Source organism: Sander lucioperca, chromosome 9 (assembly GCF_008315115.2).
Source record: "Sander lucioperca isolate FBNREF2018 chromosome 9, SLUC_FBN_1.2, whole genome shotgun sequence".
NCBI classification, from domain to species: Eukaryota; Metazoa; Chordata; class Actinopteri; order Perciformes; family Percidae; genus Sander; species Sander lucioperca.
This window is the reverse complement of record NC_050181.1, coordinates 38,092,809-38,119,602: the sequence shown is the minus strand read 5'-3', so window position 1 is coordinate 38,119,602 and position 26,794 is coordinate 38,092,809. Positions and strand designations below refer to the sequence as shown.

The following is a 26,794-nucleotide window of genomic DNA, read 5'->3' as shown; positions in this document are numbered from 1 at the left end:
GGAGGAAGACGTGACGTGCACTACTGCAGCACTGTGGAGGGTGGGGTCTGACAGTGAGTTAAGCAAGTCTGGTGCACACACACACACACACACACACACACACACACACACACACACACACACACACTTCCAAAGAGCTGTCAGACCTCCAGCAGTGTGCATGAGACCTGTGAGTCCTTGTCTAGTTTACTTTCCGGTTTCTCTTTGACCTTTGTTTTCTGTCTTGCACACTCTGCCACCTAAAACGAGAAATTGACGGAGGAGAGGGAGCTGTAGTGCTAAATGAAAGTTCCTGCAGTGGGGCGTCTACCCTCGACTAAAAGCATCCTGCTGAATTGCGCTAAAAGAGGATTTTATGGACGTGTGTGTGTGTGTGTGTGTGTGTGTGTGTGTGTGTGTGTGTGTGTGTGTGTCTGAGAAAAATAGCGAGGGCGGGCATTATTTTTTGTGGCAGTTTGGACATTTCAGCAGAGCCAGACATGTAGGTGTAAAGTTGTACAATAAAAACACTTGTGTTGTTCAGATGTGTACCTGCGTTGAATGGACACTCGTGATCTTTGTGGAGAAAGAGGTTACTTTGATTATCTGTTTGCTCAGCTGTATTGTTCTTTCCTATAGATGCCTTTGATCAAGGGCACACGCACACGCATGCGCACACACACACACACACACACACACACACACACACACACACACACACACACACACACACACACACACACACTCATGCAGCCGTACAACAGTAGTGAGGATGAATACTGATGCCCCCGTTAGAGCGTGTGCGTGAGAGCAATGCAGCTCTTTACAGCACTTTATGACTTGCATCTGCCATTTCCACAGCCTTATAAGGCCCGTCTGTCACCATGAGTGGTTTAGACTTGGTTCTGTGCGTGCGTGCGCACACACACACACACACACACACACACACACACCCACACACACACACACACACACACACACACACACACACACACACACACACACACACACACACACACACACACACACACACCAGGTCTTTGTGAAGGCATAATAGACAGCACATGGCTTTTAAATCCATGCTGTAGTGTCAACAGTAGGGTTTTTTTTTTTTTTGGGGATATGAGAACAGTCTCTATGGAGTGGCTCCATATACTGTCTGTCTGTCTGTCTCCTTCTCTGTCTCTCGTGCACACAACCATATGTACATACACACATGCATGTTAGATCTGTATACAATGTCCTATTAAAACAGTGAGAAAACAGTGACACAGACAAACCTACACAACACAGTGAGGAACAATAACCTGGTAGCATCCAAGGATCAGTCCTCAGACCTTTGTCTTTGTGACATTTAGACTATATTGATATAATGAATAATAATGGTAACAATAACTCTTTTTTTACTTTTAAAAACTGTTATTAAAGGAATAGTTTCACATTTTTGGTAATACACACAGAGTTAGATAAGAAGATTAAAGCCACTCATGTTGTATGTTTTAATAATTACGAAGCTAGCTTAGCTTAGCAAAAAGAGGAGGAACAAAAGGTAGGGGATAAACATAGGGAAACAGCCAGCCTGGCTCTATCTAAAGTTTAAAAATCTGCCTAGTAGCACCTTTAAAGCTCACAAATTAACACGTTTTATCTTTTTGTTTAATCTGTGCACAAATAGAAATGTAAAAACAGAAAGTTGTGATTTTACGGGGAGTTACTCGCTGTAACTATTATACAGTACTACTATTATACTATTACTCTAAAAGTCCGTCCCCAATGTAGTCAATAAAAAGAAAAAATACATAATCCTCTGCCTTCTAATCATTTTCATACAGTCCCTTAGAAAATTGACAAAACATGCACTTTTGTCAAGTGATGGTCAAAGTTTTACATTCAACTACGTAGGCATACAAAATTGCGATCCATGTTTAGGTTTCAATTAGAGGATGGATACCTGAACCGAGCCCGTTGGGACCCGACGGTACCCGACGGTACCCGATGGGCCGGGCCGGGTTCGGACAGATGTTTAGAAATGATGTTCGGGTTCGGGTCGGGCTCGGTCACGTCAACAATAAGGCATTGAACATTTTAAATTTAAAAAAGCTTATTATGTAGGTGCGCGCCTGTGTTAACGTGCGCTTGTTGCCCCGTGTGCGCTGATGCGCTCATCTGTTGACATTTCCGAATGCCTTCCTACAAATGTACATGTGTCATTAGTATGAGAAAAAAAAACGAGTCGGGTCGGGCTCGGACATAAATATCTTAATGCCTGTCGGGCTTGGGCCGGGTTCAGTTACTGCTATGTTGGACGCGGGCCGGGCTCGGACAGAAAAATGCAGCCCGATCCGCACTCTAGTTTCAACGCACATGTTAATTTACAATAATTGTAATGAAACATAAATTCACAAAGTGATTTGTCATTAGCGTTTAAATACACACACACACACACACACACACACACACACACACACACACACACACACAGGCGGATGGGCACACACCTTCACAAGCTTAGCAACATTAAAGATTTAGAAGGGTTTTATGCAAATGTGTTCAGAAAAGCTTCAATCACAGAAAAGGCTCGGTGGGTTTTCATGAAAATCAGGTTTTCTGGATCTCCAGTCTAAGCTGCTTGGCCTCTCTCTCTCTCCCTCATTCTGTCTGCCTGTCAGTCAGTCCAGCTGTCAGCCAGACCGGCGGCTGTACCTCTGGAGAAGAATGCAAGCAATGTCAAATATCTGACGGGCAATATCCTGAAGATGCAGGAATTCGAAACAGTGTCTGCAGACTGTTTCATAGACAGTTCAATATCAGACTCCAATCCAAACAATCCTGTTTACCCATTTAATACACTACAGCTGTAGCATTCAGTATAACATACTGTATGTCCACCAGCATACATCATTTTACAGGTCAGCATTGCATCAGTGTCTACAGACCACTGTTCAGCTTTCAGTAAGCTTGTACAGTTATTCTCTATTTTGTAAGAATGATCAAATTGATGAAATATGCCTACATGAGGTGATACGTAGATCCAGTATATTCAAGTACATCAGCACTTATTTCCATGAGGAGTCTGTTTCTAACAGCCATATTTCTTCGGTACACGCTGTCTGTTTAGACTGGAAGACGCTGAGAACCCGCAGCAGTTTTGATTCATAGCGCTGGATCAGTTGTTGGTTTCTTTGGGAAACACTTGGTCACACTGGCTTTTACAAGAGGCCCTGTGGTTATGAATTAGAGCCCTGTGCTTGACAGTACAGGCTGCGGTGACACGAGGTCTCACTGCTTTGTTTATGTCTGTTGGTTTGAGTCACCTGGATCATGGAGCACCTGACTTTAGGTGTTTGTTCAGTTAGGTTGCACAGACACACACACACACACACACACACACACACACACAGTGTAGCCTACATGTTTTTGAGTTAACCTGGTGGTGTGACAGGAAAGGGAAGGGGAGGTCTGTTAGTCTGACCGGCCTGGAATGGGATTAGAAAGGCCAGGAGAATGTCAAGCTTTGTGTGCTGTAGGTGTTGATGGCTGGTAAAACCACATTAGGTAATGTGTGCACTATAAAATTACTTACTTTATATATTTACAGATCTTTACAGATGTGTTTTAGAGGGGTTGGACGGATCAGAAACTGTGATTCTCTAAAGATAAACATTTAGCCGACATCTCAGCAACTTTCTGGTGTCCACAAAACGTCCTCAGTTGACATCCCAAGTAGGTTTGAAGCATGATAGATCACAATGTGGGTACAGTACATACCTGCAAACTAGTCGCTTTTCGGCGAAAATCGCCGTTTTGAATGGGAAAATGTCATCCACATGAATCAGTTTTTATTTGGGGGGGGGGGTCCGAGACCCGGTGCTAATACGGCACCGGTGCCTTAACGACTGTTCTCTACCGGACCGAATAGCAACGCGGATTTCGGTGCCTTATTTAGGTGCCACTAGGGGGGTGGGGGAGGGGGAATGATGTGTCACCTTTTTCAGCTCTTGTTGAGTTTGCAGGTATGACAGTCACTAAGGCATGCTACATATTACACATCAAGCAAACAAAAAGTGTGTGCCGCACATGCAAGATCCTTGCTTACAGTACATAGCAAACACTTGCATAGCGGCTTTATTGAGCTCAGGCTAAAGTTCACAAACACAAATCCGCACAGTAAGAGTAAGTTAAGCCAATGTGATGCATAAGAAATTATAATGAAAATCAATTGAGAATTTACTTTACTTTGTTACTGGCGCTGGTGATTTAGAGCAGTGGTTCTCAAACTTTTTCCAATAATGTACCCCCTCTGAAATGTTTTTTCAGCCAAGTACCGTCTGACCAGCGCAAACCATTTTTGGTAGAAAAAAAGCCTTACATTATAGCACTGCATCAGTGTCCGATTTACTAAACAACAACCCTGTAACTGAAAAAACACTTAAATGCTATTTCTAATGTTTAGAATCCATCACTGAATTCATTCATTATTAGAGTATAATTATTTTAGGAATTATGCCGAGACTATGACTGATGTTTTTTTAAATTAACATTATTATTTTTTTTAAATCTCACGTACCCCCTGCAGTTCTCCACAGTACCCCTAGGGGATTGCGCACCCCCATTTCAGAAACACTGGTCTAGAGGTTTAAATTGCAGACCGCAACGGCCCCAATTCAAGTAACACTGGACATCTCTGTTGCAATATCTCTCTACTGTCAATTAAAATTCAATTAAAAAAGGCCTAAGCTGCCCCACAAAATATCAGGATATGGCAAAACCTCTGGCTATAGACACATTTTTATTGCCACACAGCATATGCCGTCATATTTCCCAACTCTGATCCTTCAGCTCTTTCTACTAGTGCACAAGGAATTTGTTTCACAGGATGACTTCTGCATTATTAGTTGCTCAGTAATTTTTTTTAGAAACCCTACTTGAAAGGTGTAATGGTGCAGCAGATGTCAGCATCGCGTCACTGCATTTGAGGACAGTTTTTGCATGCATAAGGGACACCACTTGCACTGTCCTTTGCCTCATTCAGTGGGTTCCTTACACAATTTCAAGACATTTGTCAGGTTTGACACACTGCATGAAAGTGAGGTCGAGGACACATGGCAGATTGTTGAAAAGCATTTTAGACAGAGGAGATGTGACATTTAGAAAATTTGTGTTGTCAAATCGTAATTGCTGTCCTGTAGATGCTGTTTCAGATGCCTTTTGGAACTGTATCGAAAGGGTTAATACTTGCACATCGTTTCTCTTTCAAGAGAACAAAACGTGTGACACACACACACACACACACACACACACACACACACACACTGACAAGGACATACTCAGAGGAGATCTTTTCACACACACACACACACACACACACACACACACACACTGACAAGGACATACTCAGAGGAGATCTTTTCACACACACACACACACACACACACACACACACACACACACACACACACACACACACACACACACACACACACAGAAAGTGTCGGCCGACAGTCAGTGTGATGCACAGAATCACGGAGAAGCACAACATGGGAATATAAAGTTAGGCCCTTAATTGTCAGTTTGATGCTTTTGGAAAAAAGTGGGAGATTAAAAAACACAATCCTTGCAACGCTCTTATGTTTCTACAGAGTTCCCATCTGGCACTCATAGATACCCTGATGATGGCCTATACTGTGGAGATGGTGAGTGTGGAGAGGGTGATGTCCTGCATCAACAGGTACTCCTCAGCTGAACCCCTACACGGTGACGGACACATCCAGGAGCTGCCTTATGACACAGAGGATGCCATCGCCACCTGGATCAACAAGGTACACATACACACAGGAGCACGTTTGTGTGCACACACAACCACGAGGACATGTGCAGAGGATAACAACTGTACACATCCTTAAGCCTTTTCCAATGTGACACACAGTACTTTGTTTTATTCTGGAAATAGAAGACACAAGAGGTGCTGGGAAGTCTGTCAGAGCTCAATTCCTCCACACCGCAAGAGAACTAGACGAAGAACTGGCACCAACCACATGTAATCATGGCAGAGAGATTACCAAGAGATAACTGACTCCATTTAACCTCCTCTGGTTTGCTACAGCAGGATTGGGAGAGTAAAATCAGACCCGGAGTAAGCTGTAAGCTTTAAGAGGGCAGTGCAGTAGTTAAGTCTCTCTGATTTCATCTTTAGTTTATTTCATCATTTTACAGATTATTAAGCCATTTCAAATTGCTTTTACTTGCAGGAGACTTTTGACACAGTTGTCTCAAAATATGATGTAGACCTAATTCTTCTTTGTTTAAAATAATGAAACAAGCCCCAGCATGGCATGGGTTAGTCAATTGAACATACAACAATCGCTGCCATTCCCTGCTGCAAAAGCTCATGTGCTTGTGGCTCCGTTTTCCAGTCCAAGACGGAAAGATACACATGCAGCAGGATTAATTCACAAACACACACACATTTAAAAACACACATGGGGGATTGTCTTTCTGTGTAGCCCTGAGACCTAGCACGCCATGGTGGGGATTGGCTGATGCGACTTTGTGCACCCTCAAGCCAAAATGTTACATCACTGTTTGTACAGAAGCTTTGAAGACAGAAAAGCAGTAATCGTAAAAGAGGGGTCTTTTTTTTTTTATAGAAAAAATACTATCATTAGAGTAATCTTTGAAGTTCTTTCTACTTTGAGCTTGAGTCTGAAGTCAACTGTGTGCTGTTCTCATGTTCAGGTTTCTCCTCTCTCCACCATAGACTTACCATTCAGTCAGTGTGCACAAAACGCTTGTCTGAAATTTGACCTTGATGTCTGTCTGTCTGTCTGTCTGTCTGTCTGTCTGTCTGTCTGTCTGTCTGTCTGTCTGTCTGTCCGTCTGTCCGTCTGTCTGTCTCTATCCTCTCTCCAGGTGAATGAACACCTGAGGGACATTCTTGTCGAAGAGCAAAAGCTGAGAGAGGCTTACTTCCAGGAGTCAAACACAACAACACACAAAGTAAGAGGACACACACATTAACCGCGCAAACTCCCATTCATCATTACGTATGGAGCTAGCTTAGCTTAGCACAAAGACTTGAAACAAGAGGAAACAGCTAGGCCCGTTCTGTCAAATGTTCAAAAATCTTCCTACCAGCACCTTTAACGTTCACTTATTAATACTTAATATCTCTGCCTTTGTTTAATTGGCACACCAACCAAAATGTAAAAAATGACAACTTGTGGTTTTGACATTACTGTTAATTCTTTTACTCCTTATTCGCTTCCTTGCCAAGAGTCAGATGAGAAGATTGAGACCACACTCCACTCAGATATGAGTATTCATTTTCTCACCCAACTCCAGGCAAGAAAGCAAACAAGTATATTTCCCCCAAACTATTTTCTTAGGAACAAGGAAGTAGGAAAACCAAAACAGGACTTTTTTTCCTTTAATATCTTTATCTAATTTGCTTTTGTTTTGAGTTGTATTTTCTGCTTCTCAAACTTTTTTTTGTCTTCTATCTGTTGATATTACATTTTAAATATCTCCTACTGTTACTAATAGGCATTAGCACATGTATATCCACATAAGGCACACACAGACAGACGCACATGATACGTACACACATACAGCACAGTACACAGAGCTCTGTACATCAGAGAAACAGATGAGCTCAGTCTCAGACCAGCTGCAGAGAAATGTTGGCAAGAGTCGCTACGTCGCTGTTAGAGGAGACAAAGAAATGTGAAACGGAGAGAGAGAGAGAGAGAGAAAGAAAGAAGAAAAGCAGGAGGGAAAATCAGAGAGAGGGAAATGGGAGAAATGACACAGGGGTGGGAGACATGGAGAGAGACACTCAGGAACTTTGTCAGCTGTAGCTAAAGGGACTCAATGACAGACAGAGACAGTGTTGTCATCCTGCAGGCCTCATAGTTATGTAAGGTCCATGTGACACAACGAGTCAGTCTGCTGGGACAAACACACAGCAGTCAGCTACCACCCTCTTCCACTCACTTAACCATGAAGCTACAGCACAAAGCCTTATCAGGCCATGACCCTCGCCTCGGGTCGCTGCTCCAAAACAGTGACAAGAGGGTGAAGGTTTGAAAATGGAAAAAGGAATATAATCTCACTGCGTGCGTTGTACAATATAACTGTTGCAAATGGGAATGAGTAGGTAAACTTCCTGCAATTCAATAGCAAGTCAAAGAGGTAAACACTGATTGAAACTCTGTTTGAGCTAAATGTGTAAATAAATACCGTAACGGACATCGAGTGAACCAGTGTGGTTTCAAAGAAAGCTTCAGCTAACTGGTGTGCTAACCTTTGTCTCGAGTCAAGAAGACTATAACTCCACAGCCATGCTAGATGCTCTGTGAGGCTGTGTTGAGGCACATGGGCGCTTTGAGCTAAATGCTAAGGCTAGCATGGCAATATGTTCAAAGTAACAGCAACATGCTGATGTTTAGAAAGAATGTGTGCCATCTTAGTTTAGCATGTTAGCATGCTAACATCTTCGAAATTAGCACTGAATGGCTTAAGCTGATGGGAATGTCATTAGTTTTGCAGGTATTTGGTCATAAACTAAAGTGTTGATGATGGCGCTAGATGAAAAGTCAAAGGATTACCAAAGTTATTAAAATTCACCCTGAGGGGGACATGAGTATCTTGACCAAATTTCATGACACTCCCTCTAACAGTGGTCTAGACATTTCACTCAAAACCTCCAGGATTCATCATGAATGTTTGTACAAAATGTCACGCCAATCCATCCGATAGTTAAAAAAAAATTGTTTTTGATATATTTTCAATCTAGCGCAAAGCGACTGTCTGACAGACTGACATTGCCATGCATAAAGCTACATGGCAAGCATGGCTGAAAACACACGTTATCATAGGTTTACATACAATCATAGGTTTTGTCACATGGTGAGTGTGTCTCTGTTCCCTCAATGGAGCCACAGTAAATTACCACTCTGTTCAGAAAGAGCTGCAGGATGTCACAAGTGGCTAAATGAGTTTAGAAGGAGCTTTTATCTGCTGTGGGATTTTCTTGGCAACTTTTCTCCCGCTCATTGTTTTGTCTTTGTGTCGTTATAGTTAGAGGGATCACTGCCTTAGTGCGATTGCCCTGTAAGCTGATAATACACATGGGTTATGTGACCCACCCCACACTGACGCACATAGACAAACTCAGGCTTTGTCAAAGGCAAGAACAAGGGAAGAAGGTCTTTTAAAGAGTGTGAGGAATATACTGTACACTCAGTGTCAGTCAGCTGCTTTCCCACTGCATGCTCCATCACACAGCTCCCTCTCTGCATTAACAACTTCAACAGAAGTCTATTCACTGACTAGGACATACTCAGAGTAGATCTTTTCACGCACACACACACACACACACACACACACACACACACACACACACACACACACACACTAATGGATAAGCGCAAGACAATTCTCAGTATGGGATCTATTCTGGGATGGCGTAAAAACTCTTTAACCGTGGTCTTATGACTAAATGCTCAGCGTTTCTGTGTGTGGATACTGAATGTAATTAATAAAAATATATAATAAAATTAATAAAATAATAAATAAACAATAACTAGTTGTAGCTTTGATTACTTCCATCAAGGAGGTTAAGTAGTAGGTCCCATTTTTTGTCGGTATATTAGTTTGCAACATACCTCGAAAGCTTTCGACAGATTTCAATAACATTTTTGGACGGAGGCCAAGAAATGAGTAGCCTGGTTGACACCAGACCCTTCTCAGTTGTAACTGAGAGTGGGTCTGGGCAAGCTTCATTCGCAGCTCATTTCCAAAGGGGCGTCACCAACGGACGCCGCTCAAATGTCGAAAACGGCAAAAGCTGCCCGCCGTCGCTGCGCTATCGTCATTATGTAAAGCCCGCCTCAACGGTTGTGATTGGAGTAAAGCCCACCTCAACGGTTGTGATTGGTGCCTCAATTTGGAAAAATTGAAAATAGGCTTGAATGGGCTCTTGGCCAGACTGACTTGCAGAGCAAATCTCAAATTTGCCGGAAGTTCGTCTGGGTTTTCCCAGGCTAAGAAATGAGTGCATATTCAAACAAATGTAAATGGTTTCCTCACAGTACAAGATGAAATACAACTCTTATTGGATGGATTGCTATGAAATGTTGTACAGATATTTGTGTTCCCCAGTGGAACAACCCTACCAGACTTTGGTCTGCTTGAGTTTATGACCAAATACCTACAACACTCCCATCTGCCCCAGCTGTAGACTACTTTGTGTTTAGTGCTAATCAGCAAATGTTAGCATGCTAACACGCTAAACTAAGATAGTGAACAGCATGTTAGCATTGTTGTTGAGAGTATTCTTTTTCTTAGTTTGTGAGACTGAAGACAAAGTCCTTTTTAATTGCTCCTTATATGAAGATTTAAGTGCTACACTTTTTAGTAAAATGTCCATCTCAAAAGACTTCTTCTGGTTGGATGATTAAAATCAAGACTTTCATTTTATTTGAAGAGACAAAGTTATGTGTTTGCAATGTAAAATGTTATATGTAAGACGTTATTGACAAATTGATTAAACAAAGTGCAGCCTTTGCAGAGGTGTAGCATGCACTGTTGGACTTCTTACTATTGTTAAGAGAGGGATTGTCCCCCAGTCTCAGCTGCAATAGCTAAACTGTTTTTGCTGTTGGCCTAATCCCTCTCCCACTCTCTCCTGTTGTTGTCCAATCATCATCCACCATCAAGTCTCCTAGCAAATGGTACTGGAGATTAGTACCTGTAAGTCCATCCATTCTGAAGAACTCTTCACCAACCACCACCATCTACCTCCTCTCTGTCTAATCCAAAACCTGCAAGAATACCCCTTCACTTTGTCCCCTCCAGTTCTCTTGTCATTGCATGTGGCCCTGAGACCCATCATGCACTGGTCAGATACCTCCCACCCCAACCCGTGTCTCCATATTCCTTAGGAATCTGATTGAATCATATAGTAACCATTTTAAACTTGCCTCTCTCTCAGGGTCAGAAACTCTACCTGGAAGAGCAGTCCTGTAGCATGATCATATAAATACCAGGAAATAGCCAATTTATCTTTTGTAAGACGTTCCACTTAAAACCAGAAACGAATGCCACTGCCCCGGTATTGTTAGCTACCCATTTTCCTGTTTGGTCTGGCATGTCTGTTGTCTGGGTTGTGCATTAAAAACAAAGTGGCAAGTTGCTTTTTTTCCTTCTATTGTATATGTGTTTAAATTGTCAAAGAGGTACTGTAAAACCTGTTCATTCTAGGGCTGTGCAATTACAGTAATCGAAATGTGGTCGTGATTCCGAGTTCGGCTCCTAACGGTCACAAAAACAATGTAGTCGAGAAAAACGAAGATTTTGCACATTACATTTTGCAAGTAAACTCTTGTTTTGTCTTGCGTTCTGTTTTTTAAGTTCAATAAATGCAACATCTTTCCAAAGTCAATCAGTCAGTCAAAGAGTAATTGTGTTAAATAAATCGTGATTTCAATATTGACCAAAATAACTGTGATTATGATTTTTTTTTTTTCATAATCGAGCAGCCCTAGTTCATACAAACCAAATCTGACGAAGGAAGATTTTGTTCCTCAGAACTCGATGCAATAGACTGAGAGGCTGTCAGACAGTGAGAGCTGCTGTGATTGAAGCTTCCATCACAGCTCTTGTAAAATACATACGTGATGCCACTTTTATGTGTTTGTGAGAGTACCAAGGGTACTGATGCCCTGAAGACATACTCAGTGGTGTTGTCTTACTGGTTTTTACAGGCCCAGACGCAAATTCTTATTAAACTTTACATCACATCCACTGTACATCACCACAGTGGAAGATATATAATGCTGAAAACAGCTCATTCATTTTGTTCTTTTTCTCCTTCTAGAGAAGTAACCGCTCCTCAGAGGCAATCAAAGGGAGCAAAATAGTGCTGAAGTGTTATGATTGCATCTATTTTAATCCATATAATTTAAGATAATTCAAGATAATTTAAAAATGTAATTCCAGATGTTGTGTCTGATTATTTGCATGATCAATTTAATCTGCATTATTTGAGTTGAGCCTGAAGCCCACCCTATGCTTTCCTCAAATGAACCCTGTGTGTGAGTGAGTTGTAGGTGTGTGTGCACTGGTGCATGCTGATAAAAGTGTTTCTGCAAATGCTGGTGTGTTCGCACCAACAATCAGAGAGCCAGCTGTATTGTACATATCCAGCCCGATGACGATGTCTTTGTGCCGTTGCCATGGTTTCAGGCTCGCTATAGGAGGGAGCATGCCCAGCAGAGGAGCGCTCCATCGCTCCCCCTGGTGGAGAACCTGCTGAAGGACAACACAGACGGCTGTGCCCTGACCGCCGTGCTGCACTTCTACTGCCCACAGGCCGTCAGACTGGAAGGTGGGAACAACCCCACCCACCTGATCTCACTAGCCACACCCTCTTTTGTTGTGATTATTCCAAACAGACAAGAGTTAGTTCACTTATACAATTAGCAATATGAGAGAAATGGCATTCAATGAGCTAACCACATTGACTTTCAGTCCCAACTTGACAGCACAAAGGTGGCTCTTTTATCATCTACAACCAGTGGTGGAATGTAACAATACATTTATAGTACAAATTTGAGGTACTTGTACTTTACTTGAGTCTTTTCTTTTCATGCCAATTTCTACTTCTACTCCACTACATTTCAGATAGAAATATTGTACTTTCTACTCTACATTAATCTGACAGCTTTAGTTACTTTACAAATTAAGATCTTTCGCACACAAAACACATGTAGTTTATAAAAACAACCCAACAATATACATGCCTACAAGTACAGCTAAAATGATTTGCCGATTACACTTAGTTGATTGACAGAACTGTTTTGATTGTTTCCAGTTTCTAAAATGTGAGGATTTTTCTGCATTGAGTAGGCCTACTTTTAATACTTTAAGTACATTTTCCTGATGATACTTCATACTCGTACTTTTACTTAAGTAAAATGTTCAATGCAGGACTTTGTTACTTGTAACAGAGTTATTGTGTTTACGGTGTGATACTTTTACTCAATTGAAGGCTCTCAATACTTCTTCCACCACTGTCTACAACAATACATTTAAATAGATGGCTTCAAACTAAGCCTTTATTTTCTGAGGGCCTTTTGCCTTTTGAATAAATAAGCAAGTATGTCAATTCAACAAAACAAATAATTATAGCATAGTAGTCTTCTGCAGGAAAAGTTTCCTAATTTTCAAAGGGCTAAACCTAATCTCAAAAAACAACATAATCAAGAGATTAAGGACTCTGTTCTGACTTTCTGTGGTTACATTTAATGATATAAATGTAGGACATTGTTAAGGATGTTGACCCAAGAAAGACACTGTGAGGCAAAGAGGGTTCAGGACAGACATGGAGATCGAGTGTGAGACAAAGAGAAACAAAGACTGGTTTCCTCTCAGCTCGCCCGCGTCCTCATTTCTAAAAATGCCTTCAGTTGGGCTGTGATTGGTCATGAGGGATATGTGACGGAGGACCGTTAGAGGAGTAGCTGGCAGCTATTTCAAAGATAAACAACTCTCCTGTCGGTGCTCTAAGACTCTTGGGATAGAATGTAGTTCACAGGGCATTCATACACATGTGAACCAGATGTGGAAGCAAGTTCATTTGGGTCTTCTTACTGGCAGCTTGATTTACTCTAAGAATACAGAAAAGTACAGAATGACATCATTCCAGAAAAGTCAGCTGCTCTAATGTTTGGTTGTCTGTTCCTGGTCTGTTCCCCCTCGTCAGACATTTTACACATGCATGGGCCATCCTCACAGTAATGTCAGAGGGTAAAAATGCTGATGATTCATCCAGAGGAAGTTTGAAAACTTGTGTCACGAACTGTTTCAAGGATTTTGAGTGATTTAAATCAGCTACCGCATATGGTGCACATACTACTGTAGTAGGAAAGTAGGGTCATTTTGTTCTCATCTACTTTTGAAAGAAAATGTAAACTATGCCTTATCTTTGCCTTGTCTTCCTGTCTGGCCTTTGCTATCACCCCTCCTCTGTGTGTGTGTGTGTGTGTGTGTGTGTGTGTGTGTTTGTGTGTGTCTGACCCCTCCCCTGGCGGAGCAGATATCTGCCTCAAGGAGACTATGTCTTTGGCTGACAGTCTGTACAACCTCCAGCTGGTGCAGGAGTTCTGCAGGAACAACCTCAACCACTGCTGCCATTTCAGCCTGGAGGACATGCTCTACGCACATGCATCCATAAAGGTAGGGAAGTATTCAAAAATGAAAACAAAAAAATGTATGTGGAGGACGTGGAAAGTGTTTTTGTGGATTCAGTTATGTAAAGAAAGAGAGAGAAAAGAAAAGTGTTTGAGAACATAAGGAGAGTCAGGACGGGAAATTCTAAATAGGCAAAAATGAGTCATACAAGGAAAAGTTGAAGTGTGTGAGCAGGAGGGGTTGTTACTGTGTGTGTGTGTGTGTGTGTGTGTGTGTGTGTGTGTGTGTGTGTGTGTGTGTGTGTGTGTGCGTGCGTGCGTGTGTTGGTGCTTTTCTAGTACAGACCGTTCAGACAGAGGACAGATTCTGCTCCGAGGAGATTCACAGTCCTGACCCGTCCCTGCCTGCCTCCCTTGTTCTCTTCCCCTCCACATCCCGTCTGCTTTTATCAAACAACAAAATCTGTGAACTTTAGAGATAAAAATAACTGCTGATTTACCCAATTCTCAGGCGGAGATCTCCTTACTGTACAACCTTTAAAGCATCTCTGTGCCATTCAGACATTAGAAGCAGCAGTGTGGGTAAATAGTATGCAGGGAACGTGGGTAGAAACATTTGGTCACGGTCCGAGCTGACTGGGACTTTCCATTCTTTAAAACAACACAGCACTCTTTGCTCTTTTTGCTCTGTATTCACTATTAAAATAAGTGTATTTGTGTGTGTGTGTGTGTGTACGTACGTACGTGTGTGTGTGTGTGTGTGTGTGTGTGTGTGTGTGTGTGTGTACGTACGTATGTGTGTGTGTGTGTGTGTGTGTGTGTGTGTGTTTGTGAGATTGTGGGTGTATACCCATTTATTTAATATATTACACAAAAAGAAATGTTGTTTATGCCATTAAGCAGTTCTCTATGCTGTGCCTAAAACTATGTTATGCAGTCTATGGTCTCAAATGAAGATGCAGTTTATAGGAATAGAAATATTTTTGGTCTTTCTATCCCTGCTACAAAGTAAATAAACTGACCTGTGTGTGTTAAACAAGAGGTTTCCTACAGATGAAACCATCTGTATAGGCCCCCAGAGCCTCTCGGCTGAATGAATTTATCATTGATTCGGGTTACTCACTCTCTGCTTTGTGCATCTATCTGTGAACATGTGACATATTTAAACTAAACTCCAGATGGTGTTTTATGCTGTGATCAAGAGGCGTTTGGTTTTGACATTAAACCACTCTGACAATGAAACATGTACTAATATACACACACACACACACACACACACACACACACACACGCACACACCTGAGCCTGTTACCTAGCAACAGTTTGCGGGCCGTGACCTCATTGATCTGTCAAAAAGCTGTATGATATTGCGATTGTAGCTCATCTAACATCTGTACAGACAAATGTTGTGCTAATGACATTAATAAATAACTACATATATGACTGCAACATTAACCACAACGGTGTGTGTGTGTGTGTGTGTGTGTGTGTGTTTGTGTGCATGCGTGTGTGTGTGGTCTTGCAGAGTAACTACCTGGTGTTTATGGCTGAGCTTTTCTGGTGGTTTGAAGTGGTTAAACCGTCATTTGTACAGCCCAGAGTCTTCAACCCTAACGGTACAGTACAAGTTCACAATAACATCAGCATGCTATTGTTAACTGCAATGACGATGACAGTTTTGCCATGTTATCCATGCTAACTGATATCTCTAATAATTAACTCAAGGTTGCAGTTGAATATTGAGTATGTGTCGTATGTTTCCCTCTGCAGCCTGTGAGCCTGTATCATCCTGTAGAAAAATGGCTCCTGTGTCCAGTCCAGTTCAACAGAGCTATGCAGATAGACCTGGCAGTCCAGAGTACATCCCTGCACAGGGTAAAATATCTGAGCACAGATCTTTCTTTCATACCTGCAAACTAGTCGCTTTTCGGTGAAAATCGCTGTTTTGAATGGGAAAATGTCTTCCACGTTGGGTGGGGGGTAGGTGGGGGGTGGTCACCTTTTTCAGCCCTTCTGAGTTTGCAGGTATGTTCTTTAGTGATCATGCAGGCAGAGATGTCACAATGCTAGCGTGGATTGGTTCACGTTCCTCACTCGTCAATACAACAGGAACCTTGGTATCACTATTTTTCTCAAAATAACTTTCACTTTCTTACTTTCTTGAGTTTGCCCATACATACTGGTGTGGTGCTTTTAAGAAAAATGACATCATCAGTACTATTAGCTGTTACCTGGGGCATGAATACAGAACAGTGGAAGAATGTGTGGATGTGTTTTGAAACCAGAGGCCCTCTAGTGGCTGATTTACAGACATCCTGTAGCTCTAATGCTACTTTTGAGCCCTACACTTGAACATTTAGCAACTACTTATTATACAGTATAATTGGTTTAGGCAAAATCCAATAATCCTGGAATAAGTAAGCAGTACTCTCGCTTAAACTGTGTACGTATTTAAGCCCCTGTCTTCCTGAAACTAAACTACTCCACATTTGTTGTTCTCTGGCGAAGTAAGGGATTTGATACATCCTGTAAGAAGCCACTCTGTGTCTGTAACAGGTATAATGAAGAGGTCTACCTCCATGTCCTACGTGGATGGCTGTGTTGGGACATGGCCCAAAGAAAAACGGTTAGTACCTTAAACTCCAAAGTGTACTCCACTAAAGCAGATAACATTCATGTACCTACATGACCACTTCACCTGGTCTGTTGTTTCCCTATTAACCTAACAATACTTTTCCTTCCTCCCTCAGCTCCTCCTCTCGGGGAATCTCCTTTGAGATTCCTCTGGACGGAGACCTGACTGTGCTGCCCTGTGAAGCTCCCTCCCTCAGCGGTATGACTCGCTCAGCCAGCAGTGATGGTCTTCAAAGTTTCAAAGTTCACTATGCATCCCGAGGGAGCATGAAGCGCCACCTCTCCCTCATGCCCGTTGATGTCAACGGCCAGAGCAGACACATACCTGAGGAGGACGAGGAGTTCACCTCCCTCAAACCCCTGGGGCGCAACAACACGTTCTCAGTCAAGGACCAAAGCAGGTACAGAGGGATGAATCCTCTAAATTGCCATATTGTCAATTTGGAGGGACAGTTTAGTTTTTCGGGGGGGTGATTTACACAAGATAAATCAATGGATGGCTTTTTATAACAACAAAGTACTTTTATTTTGCATAAGTAGTAGAGGTTAAGTGTATAAATTATATTTATATATATATATATATATATATATATATATATATATATATATATAGATATATAGATTTATCCATGTGCCTGCAGCACCAGCAGGATACATGCAGTATACATACAGATGCCTGTTCACTGTCAGATGTTTTTTTGTGCTGCTCCTCAACTTTCAAGAGTTCAACGTGCATGTAAACTTATTATAGATAGACCCCACAAAAAGTTTGATTTAAGTTGTTCTTGAATCCATATGTTACTTAAGGGCTCGGCTAAAAAATCTCATCTTACAGGTAAAAATATTTTCAAACTGCATGAAGACACATAAAGTTAAGAAGAGCATCCAGTAGTTTATCTTAGTCTGGGTAAGCAGGAGAAATAGTGAAAAAAGCCCAAAGCTGACTGTTAGTTAAACAACCATCAGTTCATTTACCCAAACCTTTCTTTAGGTACTCCAATGGAGTCCTCCCGGACAGCAACCACATCCCCAACAATCACCATGGCAACCATAGTGGCCACATCAGCCCATCAACTCCTCCAAGCATTGAGGAGGCCCTGAAGATTATTCACGACACAGAAAGGCCCCATGCTAGCCTGGGTGTGGGGGATGGAGACAATGGCTTCTTTCTTCACGGCGCCGAGCCTTGGGGCCCTTCAGACCCTCCAGGGGCCCAGGGTCAAGGAGACGACCCGGACTCAGCTAAGGCTCGGCTGAACGACCACGACCTCAACTCTGTATCCACTGATGAAGTTGACACAGGCATCCATGTGAGGACAGAGGACATCCAGAGCTTGGATGAGGACTCCTCCTCTCTGAGAGACTATTCAGATATAGACCCAGATTGTGAGGCCATGACCCGGTCGTGCCCTCTGCCCGACCAGCCGGACAGGGAGAAAAGCAGGGAAGGAGGACGGAAAGGGCTCGGTGATGCTGACGCCGAGGATGAGAGGGGAGATACAGGTGACAGGAGCAGCCCCTGTCCCAGTTCAGCACCCACAATCCCCAGGTCCTACACAGTCAGCCCCGTCTCGTCCTCCGGAGGCTCTGGAGGCGGCAGGGTCCGGATGACCAGCTTTGCAGAGCAGAAGTTCAGGAAGCTGGAGGGAAGGAGTAGTGGAGGAACCACGCCAGAGAGTTCAGATCTCAATGTGCCGTATACACACCTGCCAAGAAGCATTTCTTCTCAGGTTTGTGTCCTATTGTGTGTCACTCATTCCCTCTTTTATTTCAACTCTGCCTTTTGTGATTAACATTTTTTTCATTTATTTTCAACATAACACACAAAACATACAATTTGCAACATGAACATATCCCCAAAAAAAAACAAAAAACAAAAACAAACAAAAAACAATGACACAGTAACTACAATATTCAAGACCATACAACAAAATAATAACTAAATAGACAAACTATAGACCAAATGAACATATGTATAAATGACAAAACCTTAAGCCCATCATACACGTCTCTTCCCAGCACAAAGCTCCTTAGGAGCACTCCAGAAAGTTCAGGTACTTTCCCCATTTTCCCGTGTAGACATACAATGTGGCGAACTGTTTGTATGACATCTTTTCAAACGTCGCCATAAACTCTACCTTTGTTGCAGAGGCAGAAATGCAATTTGGAGTGAGGTTAGTTGGCATAGAATTAATGGCAATGATCTATTCACTTCTTTCTTCTTTCTTTCTAGATGTCTACACCTCCTTTGCCAATCACATCTCCCTCTCCAGTAACACCTTCCCCCAGAGACCCCTCCCACCTCATAGCCTCAGAGATGATTCAGCTGAGGATGAAGCTGGAGGAGAAACGGAGAGCCATCGAAGCCCAGAAGAAGAAGGCAAACACATAAAAAACGGAGAAAAATAGTAGTATAGCTTTAAATGTAAATGCTCACGCCATGTTGCTCTCTTCACATTTTTCCAGGTGGAAGCAGCTTTCACCCGCCATCGTCAGAGGATGGGCAGAACAGCCTTTCTGAATGTAGTGAGAAGAAAAGGAATCACTGCCCCTCTCAGCCCCAGCTCAGGGGACGCAGAGACGCCTTCTCCAGAGCCACTCACAGCCTCAAAGGAAAGCAGCCAGGCCAGCATGGAGCGGGCCGAGAGATGCAAGCCAGACGGAGCAGCTCCGAAATCCCCCTGTGAGGATGGTGGAGGTGAGTAGTAGGGGCGCAACTAAAGTTCGCTTTCAGAAATGTAGTGAAGTGACTGTGTGGTCATCACGTTTTACTGAGGGACTGCCAAAACTCACAGAGTAGGTCACAAGCACACGTTCTGAGTTTGAATTCTTTTTCACTTTCTTTTTGATCAGAGAAAATCCCCACACTCACATCTTGCATGTGCTACTATGGTTACAAAATTATTGACATATATATATATATATATATATATATATATATCAGTTCAGTTCAATTCAGTTTAAATTATTATTATTATTTATTATTGAAATTCCTTACCCAGGTCCAGCATTGTACACAATAAGTAACAGTTATGTCGCTTGGGAAAAAAGTGTCAGAGATCACTTTAGCAGAACCAAACAAGTTAGCTGTGAAAGCACCTAAACATTATTTTCATCATAAATAATCTGTCAACTATTTTTGATTAATCAATTAATCAAATGTCAGAAAATAGTAAACAAAAAAATGCCCATCAAGTGCCCAATTATGCAGAGCCCAAAATGATGCCCATCCTCACATTTCAGAGCCTGGAATCAGCAAATTATGTGATATTTTTACTTCATAGATGATTTTAACTATGTTCTGTTAATCAACTAATTGATGAATTGACAAATCTTTGTAGTACTGAACCACAAAATAAGGGAAATAGAATAGCAGGACAGACAAGGACAGAATGATGACCAAATAGGTAACTGACTGACTGACCTGTGTATGTAATGTGGGGATACAGGTGTGGCTCCGGGAGAAATCGACCTTACAGAATACACACGCTCCATTGAGAGGCTGAACACGTCGCTGGGCTTCCTGCAGACAGAGATGCAGCGTTTGTCCCAGCAGCAGGAGACCATCATGTCCATGAGAGAGCAACAGCAACGAGCCTGGGTCATTCCTCCCCCTGCTCCATCTCCACACAGGTATCACCTAAGGATATATATGTAGAGCTGTAACATTTCCAAATTTTGCTGTACAATAAATAATTGCGATTGACAATATAATTGTCTCTTTCATTCAAATTTAAAAATATTTATTTATTTATTACTTTTTCCAACAAAGTTTTGAATGAATACACAAATACACAGTCTATAAAGTAAACTACGCGTCTTTAATATCATAAAACAAATTTTCTAACTGTATCCCACCTTGTCATTTTTGTTATGAACGTGTATAGGATCAAGTGCCAAAAACTAACAATTAAAATAATAAGAAAAATACATAGTCCGACCAATAATCACTTTATATTTAAAATTTGGCATATCTAAACAAAATCAACAATTACCAGTCATACGCCTTAAAACCTTAGCTAATGTTAGAAATGAATTGCCGTTAAACAACGAAACTGCGATTATATAAAAACAATTGACAATAAGACAATTATGTTATCATTGTTACAGGCCTATCTATATATGAATCATTTTACTTGAAAAATAAGTTTACCATACAACTTTTTTATGAGTTTACACTGAAATTTATTTTGCGTAAAGTACACACAAAGTAAGCCAACAATTACACCTATAGTACAAAAGATGAAAACACATAAACAGCCATGACAAAGAAACATGTTTCATGATATCCTCGGATCCAGATCTTAATTGGCAGCACACATGATTTTGGTTTAGCAACAGGACAGACTGATGTATAAAAGAGTTCTTGAGCCTGTTGTGTCTAAACAAAGGACTCTAAATCGCCTGTTCGATGGCAAAGGTTGGTATTCATAGTTTAAAACATGCATGGAGTCAGAAGAGATGCTGTTAGCAAGCCTGAGCATGCTCTTTTTTGTGGGTTGTTTGAAAGGAGTGTGTAACAGGTACCATCATCTACCACCTTGTGTGTTTCCTTTCCCCACAGGCAGCTCCGTGAGTTGCGTAGCAGCAGTGTAACAGGTCGGGGATCAGGCCGAGGCTCTGTTGGCTCTTTATCTCCCATCCTTTCTTCTTCCGGCTCTCCCCGCGCTCCCAATCATTCCCCTGCTGGCCTTAAGCGCCGGCCGGCCTCCTTCCATGCCAGGACACCTAGGACTCCCCGACCAAACGATCTGAAAGTCACACCCTTCAGTCGAATGCTCAACACCCCCACCTCTGTGGACAGCCTACCCAGACTGAGGCGTTTCACCCCCAGCCAACCCCAGATCAGTGCGTTTGCTTATCTGGGCCACGATGAGGGGCCTCGGGAAAGCGAGAACCAAGAGGCCAAAGACAACAGAGAAAACACTGAGGACAAAGAAGAAGCAGTGGTAAAGAAGAGTGCTGGCACTCCTCAGCCATCTACTACAGAAGCAGCCAAAGAGAAGGAAGATGAGCGACAGGAGGGAAGAAAACAGGCAGAGCGAGCTCATTCCAAGGGTGGAGTCAAGCAAACCAGGTCATCGGAGGTGTTGTGTCAACCGGTGTCTGAGATCCAAGGGCCCACAGGCAGCCGGGTAAAGGGAGACGCCCAGGACAGAAGAGACCTGGTGGAGGTGCCTCTGTCTGGACCGAAACCTCCTGGACGACCACCGCACCGTCAGGAGATGACAGGAGGGACAGAGGCAGGAGGAGACATGTACGGAGAAGACCAAAAGATCTGCTGTGGATTCTTCTTCAAGGTGAGCTGGAGCTACAGAATAAATGTAGGATCATGTGTGTTGTCATGAAAACATTTTTTTTTAATCTTCCCAATGTCTAGGATAATCCATGTAATAGTTTCTGTAGATATTTTCTGTAACATGAATTTAATTCTGTACTTGAGCTGGACAAACACACATGTAGGTAGGGGCTCAATTGGACACAGGTTTAGCTATAAACTTCAACCATAAACTAACATGACTTGATCTGCTTTCTGTTGCCATATTGTGTTACCTCCATACTGCTTATTGTAGGGATTTTTTTTTCGTGGAAATTTAGTATGAGACCCTTCAGCCAGAAAGTGAATAAGTGGATTTCCCAAAATGTCGAACTATTGCTTTAAACTTTGCGCAAAATTCCAATCTATACACACAAAAGACACAAGGCTTTCCTGAAACTCAAAACCAAGGTAGGCTTCTTTATATTTTGGATTTGACTGATATGTTGGCTTGATGAGCATCATCAGTTTTTCTTTTCTTCATGTCAACAGTCACGTGTCTTGTTAGCCGTACTAGCATCAGAGCCCACTTGTTTCTAGGGACTGCGGATGGATATTAGCCTGCATGGCTTAATCTGGCACATTTACATGTTGGACTCTGTGCTCATGTTGATTGATGTGCGTTGTCCCTTTAAAATAAATAAATCTAAAATAAAAAAAAAATCTATATTGTTTCCAAATGAATCAGATTTATAACAAACTGTTTCACAGCAGACATTTTGACTTGTCAGCTGAAAGGAACAGTTAGCACTAATGAAAATAACAATGGCGTCCAAACAGACTTAAGTTATCGTTTATTCCAACGTCTATCAAGCTGCTGAACTCCAACAGTACATCTTAGCACAACAGAGAAAAAGTCTAATAAATACACCAGTACTTTTTGCACTTCGCACTTTAATTATTACAGTTACTATATAAGATGTTGTATTGTCTGTACAGTCATATCTATCTTTTTAATTTCCTGAGATGTTTGTCGTTGATCTTATGTTTATGTTTTTTATGTTGATTTTAAAATGTTTTTTGTGTTACATGTTTGTGTTGTGAAGCAACAGATTGTAGCACTATGCCCATGACAAATTTACCCTGGGGTACAATAAAATATATTCTAGGGCTGCACGATTTGAGGAAAATTTGTGATATGCGATAACGTTGCTGAATATGGCGATAACGATATTATTTGCGATAAATAAACAAATATTAGAGTGAACTCAGTTCTGCCTTTTGCTTGTTGAATTTAAAATAAATGAACATTCGTTTGTTAAACAAATTTAATATTGAATTGAATATAAAAGGCACCACTAAAAAAAGAATGACAGTTCCATTTTAAAGTGTGGTTTTCTACTGATATTTTCTTTCAACTAACACAAATAAATCTCTGAGTGTCTTTCGCGATATGTCGCAGCCTTTCGCGATATGAATATTGCGACAGTTGATATCGAGATGACGATAAAAAAAACGATATATTGTGCAGCCCTAGTGTATTCCATTCTATTCTATATAATTATTGCAATGCAGTGCAGCAAGTCATAATGTGATTAGCTGCACCTTGTGTTTGACAGGTCAAAATGTCTGCTGTGGAAAAAGTGCTTTGCAACTTAAAGTGCCCATATTATGAAAAAATCACTTTTTCTGGGATTTGGGGTGTTATGTTGTGTCTCTGGTGCTTCCACACACATACAAACTTTGAAAAAAATCCATCCATGCTGTTTAGAGTGAGATACAGTTTCTGAATGTGTCCTGCCTTCAGTCTCTGGGTGAGCTGTTCAAAATCAGCACGGCTTGTGACGTCACAAGCCGAAACGAGCAGGCTAACCGCAACCATTAGCTCGTAGCGTTAGCATGCTAACGCTATGGCTAACGCTAGCATGCTAACGCTAGCATGCTACCTCGTTCTCAATAGCAAAGCACTGCTACAACACACACAAGTTCACCATAATCTACAAAAGAACTACTTACATGTGCGCCCTCATTTAGAAGTCTCCCAGCTAATCCTGCCTTGTAACTGACCGAAGTTGTAGAAACAGCCTTTCTTTTACTGTCTATGGAGCTAGCTAGCTGACATGATCTACATCTGAGCTACTGGGCATGTGCAGTGCAATCAAAGATAGTACAGAAGAAGAAGAAGAAGAAAAGAGGTCTCACTCTGTAACTAAAACAGAGACCAGCTGAAAAGAGGATCTGCAGCAGTGAGAGAGAGCACTGCAGTACAACACAAATATGGTGTTTTTTGAAAATTAAACCATGTAAACCTATTCTGGTACAACCTTAAAATACAATTATGAACCTGAAAATGAGCATAATATGGCTGCTTTAAGTTTAACTCCAACATTTGGTCCCCCTGGTCACCACCTGCCCCAGGTTAAACCACTGCAGTAAAACTACAAGACCAACTGATACAATGAATGCCCTTCTCATTAATAATACAGTCTATACAGTATTGTGGTGCTATAAGCAGGGAGCAGTGCAGGAAGAATCTCATGCTGCACGGGCAGGCCACCACATGTGCAGTGTTGTGCCTGTTGAGCCATGAGCTAATCAAAGACAATACATGAGTGAATCTAGGCCAAACATGACTGCCAGAACACAGATGCATAGTAGACCTTTAGAGCTGTGATTATAGAGAAATGTCAGAGCTTTGTTGACAGAAGGTAATTAATGCCACATTAAATACTAAATGACACCATAATTATGAAGGATCAGTATCCTGCCTTTCAAACATTTATGAGGGCAGAGGTGACAAAACAATTTCACACTGGGCCGTTATTTGTCATGATAAATGTCACGACGGTAATAAAGAGGCAGTGTGAACATTTCTACGTATAATCTGACGTATTCTGTGTGTTCCTCAAACCCCAGGACGATGTGAAAGGGGAAGAGGACATGGCAGCAAAGAAAGCAGCTCTGCTGGACAAGAGGCTGAGGAGGGAGAAGGAGACGCAGGAGAAGAAGCAACAGCAGGAGCTGGACCAGGAGCAGAAGAAGGAAGCTGCACGGTCGGTCTGACTTTCTCTCTCTCTCTGTCCATTTGCCAATTTTAACACTGTTCCCAATGGTTTGTAATATACATACAGGCAGTGGTGCAAGAAGTATTCATATCCTTTACTTAAAGTGCTCATATTATGCTTTTTGGCTTTTCCCCTTTCCTTTATTGTGTTATATATCTTTTTTGTGCACGTTATAGGTTTACAAAGTGAAAAAGCCCAAAGTCCACCCCAAAGGGACTTACCATCTCCAACAGAAAACACTGTTCACAAACTGCTCCAAACAGCTCTGTTGTAGTCCAGCCTTTACTTCCGTGACGAACGTGCGTCACTTTGTAACACACGTTATAATGCTTACCTAGCTGCTAGCGTGGCACTCCCTCATACTCTGCAACTGACTAGCTAGCAGTACTTACTGCGCATGTGCGACTCCCAACAAAGATGGACTAGAAGTGTGATGCCTCACTCTGTAGCTAAAACAGAGAGCTGATATAACCTCTAAATACAATTATGAACCTGAAAATGAGCATAATATGAGCACTTTAAGTAAAAGTACTAATACCACACTGTAAATAGTGTGTAAAGTAAAAGCCCTGCATTGAAAATGTTACTTAAGTAAAAGTATGTAAGGCCCTGTTTACACGTACATGGTTATTTTGAAAAACTGAGATATTTCCCTTCATTTGAGCCCTTGGACAATTCACCTCTGAAAATGATTCTTTCTAAAAAACTCCGGCCAGAGTGGAGATTTGGGAAAACTTCGTTTGCACGTTTGCATGTAAACTGAGACAAATGGAGGTTTAGGCAGCCGAGGAAGTGAGGAAGAGAAGAGAGAGGAAGTGATTCGTTGCTGTTGTTGCTATTTTCGGGATTCTGATTGGCTAACGTGGGCTTGAGCTTCTCGTTACACTGCCACCTACAGGTTTGGCATGCTCTTGACGGCATATATACACGGGTACATGTAAACGAACACTTTTCTGAAAACTGACAGCTGTGCACGATGTTATTTTTGAAAACGGAGAGGTTGAAATGTCCGTTTATGAAAATAGCCGGCCACGTGTAAACGTAGCATAAGAATCCTCAGGTAAATGTACATAAAGTATTAAAAGTAAAAGTACTCAATGCAGAAAAATCCTCACATTTTAGAAACTGGAAATGATCAAAACAGTTCTGTCAATCGTGTTTAATCGGCTAATCATTTCAGCTGTACTTGTATTGTTGTCTTTTTATAAACAACGTGTTTTATGTGCAAAAATCTTAATTTGTAACGTAACTTGTAAATAAAGCTGTGGAGTAGAAATAGAAAGTGGCATGAAAAGAAAAGACTCAAGTAAAGTACAAGTACCTCAAGTTTGTACCTAAGTACAGTACTTGAGTAAATGCACTTAGTTACATTCCACCACTGCATACAGGGGGTCTTTTGCACTGGCAGTCACACAATGAATCTTTGTCTCGGCATCTTTCTCCAGGTTGAAAGCCGAGGAGGAGCAGCTGAAGAAGGATGATGAGAAGGCGAGGAGGGATTACATCAAGCATGAATATATGAGGAGGAAGCAGCTCAAGCTGATGGAAGACATGGACCAAGTCATCAAGCCTCGATCTGGAAGTCTCAAGAAGAAGCCCCGGCCCAAGTCCATCCACAGGGACGTCGTGGAGACTACACCCCCCGTTAGAGCGACAGGTGGGTGGGC

At 41.9% G+C, this 26,794-nt stretch overlaps 1 protein-coding gene across 5 annotated transcripts in view; it reads left to right on the top strand.

The window, feature by feature from the left end:
• The window catches only part of camsap2b (calmodulin regulated spectrin-associated protein family, member 2b), a 42,683-nt gene that overhangs the window by 11,531 nt on the left and 4,358 nt on the right, over window positions 1-26,794 (top strand). For 3 of the 5 annotated variants that reach the window (XM_036004944.1, XM_036004945.1, XM_036004947.1), the window contains exons 3-18: window positions 5,619-5,798; window positions 6,889-6,975; window positions 10,699-10,731; window positions 12,226-12,367; window positions 14,078-14,217; window positions 15,697-15,787; window positions 15,942-16,046; window positions 16,728-16,797; window positions 16,922-17,206; window positions 17,797-18,535; window positions 19,039-19,185; window positions 19,272-19,503; window positions 20,255-20,438; window positions 21,370-22,105; window positions 24,979-25,115; window positions 26,573-26,784. In XM_036004944.1, the coding sequence (XP_035860837.1) occupies window positions 5,619-5,798; window positions 6,889-6,975; window positions 10,699-10,731; window positions 12,226-12,367; window positions 14,078-14,217; window positions 15,697-15,787; window positions 15,942-16,046; window positions 16,728-16,797; window positions 16,922-17,206; window positions 17,797-18,535; window positions 19,039-19,185; window positions 19,272-19,503; window positions 20,255-20,438; window positions 21,370-22,105; window positions 24,979-25,115; window positions 26,573-26,784 (3,520 nt within the window). The remainder of the gene's footprint in view (window positions 1-5,618; window positions 5,799-6,888; window positions 6,976-10,698; window positions 10,732-12,225; window positions 12,368-14,077; window positions 14,218-15,696; window positions 15,788-15,941; window positions 16,047-16,727; window positions 16,798-16,921; window positions 17,207-17,796; window positions 18,536-19,038; window positions 19,186-19,271; window positions 19,504-20,254; window positions 20,439-21,369; window positions 22,106-24,978; window positions 25,116-26,572; window positions 26,785-26,794) is intronic. The other 2 variants (XM_031281081.2, XM_036004946.1) reach the window with 1 other exon arrangement.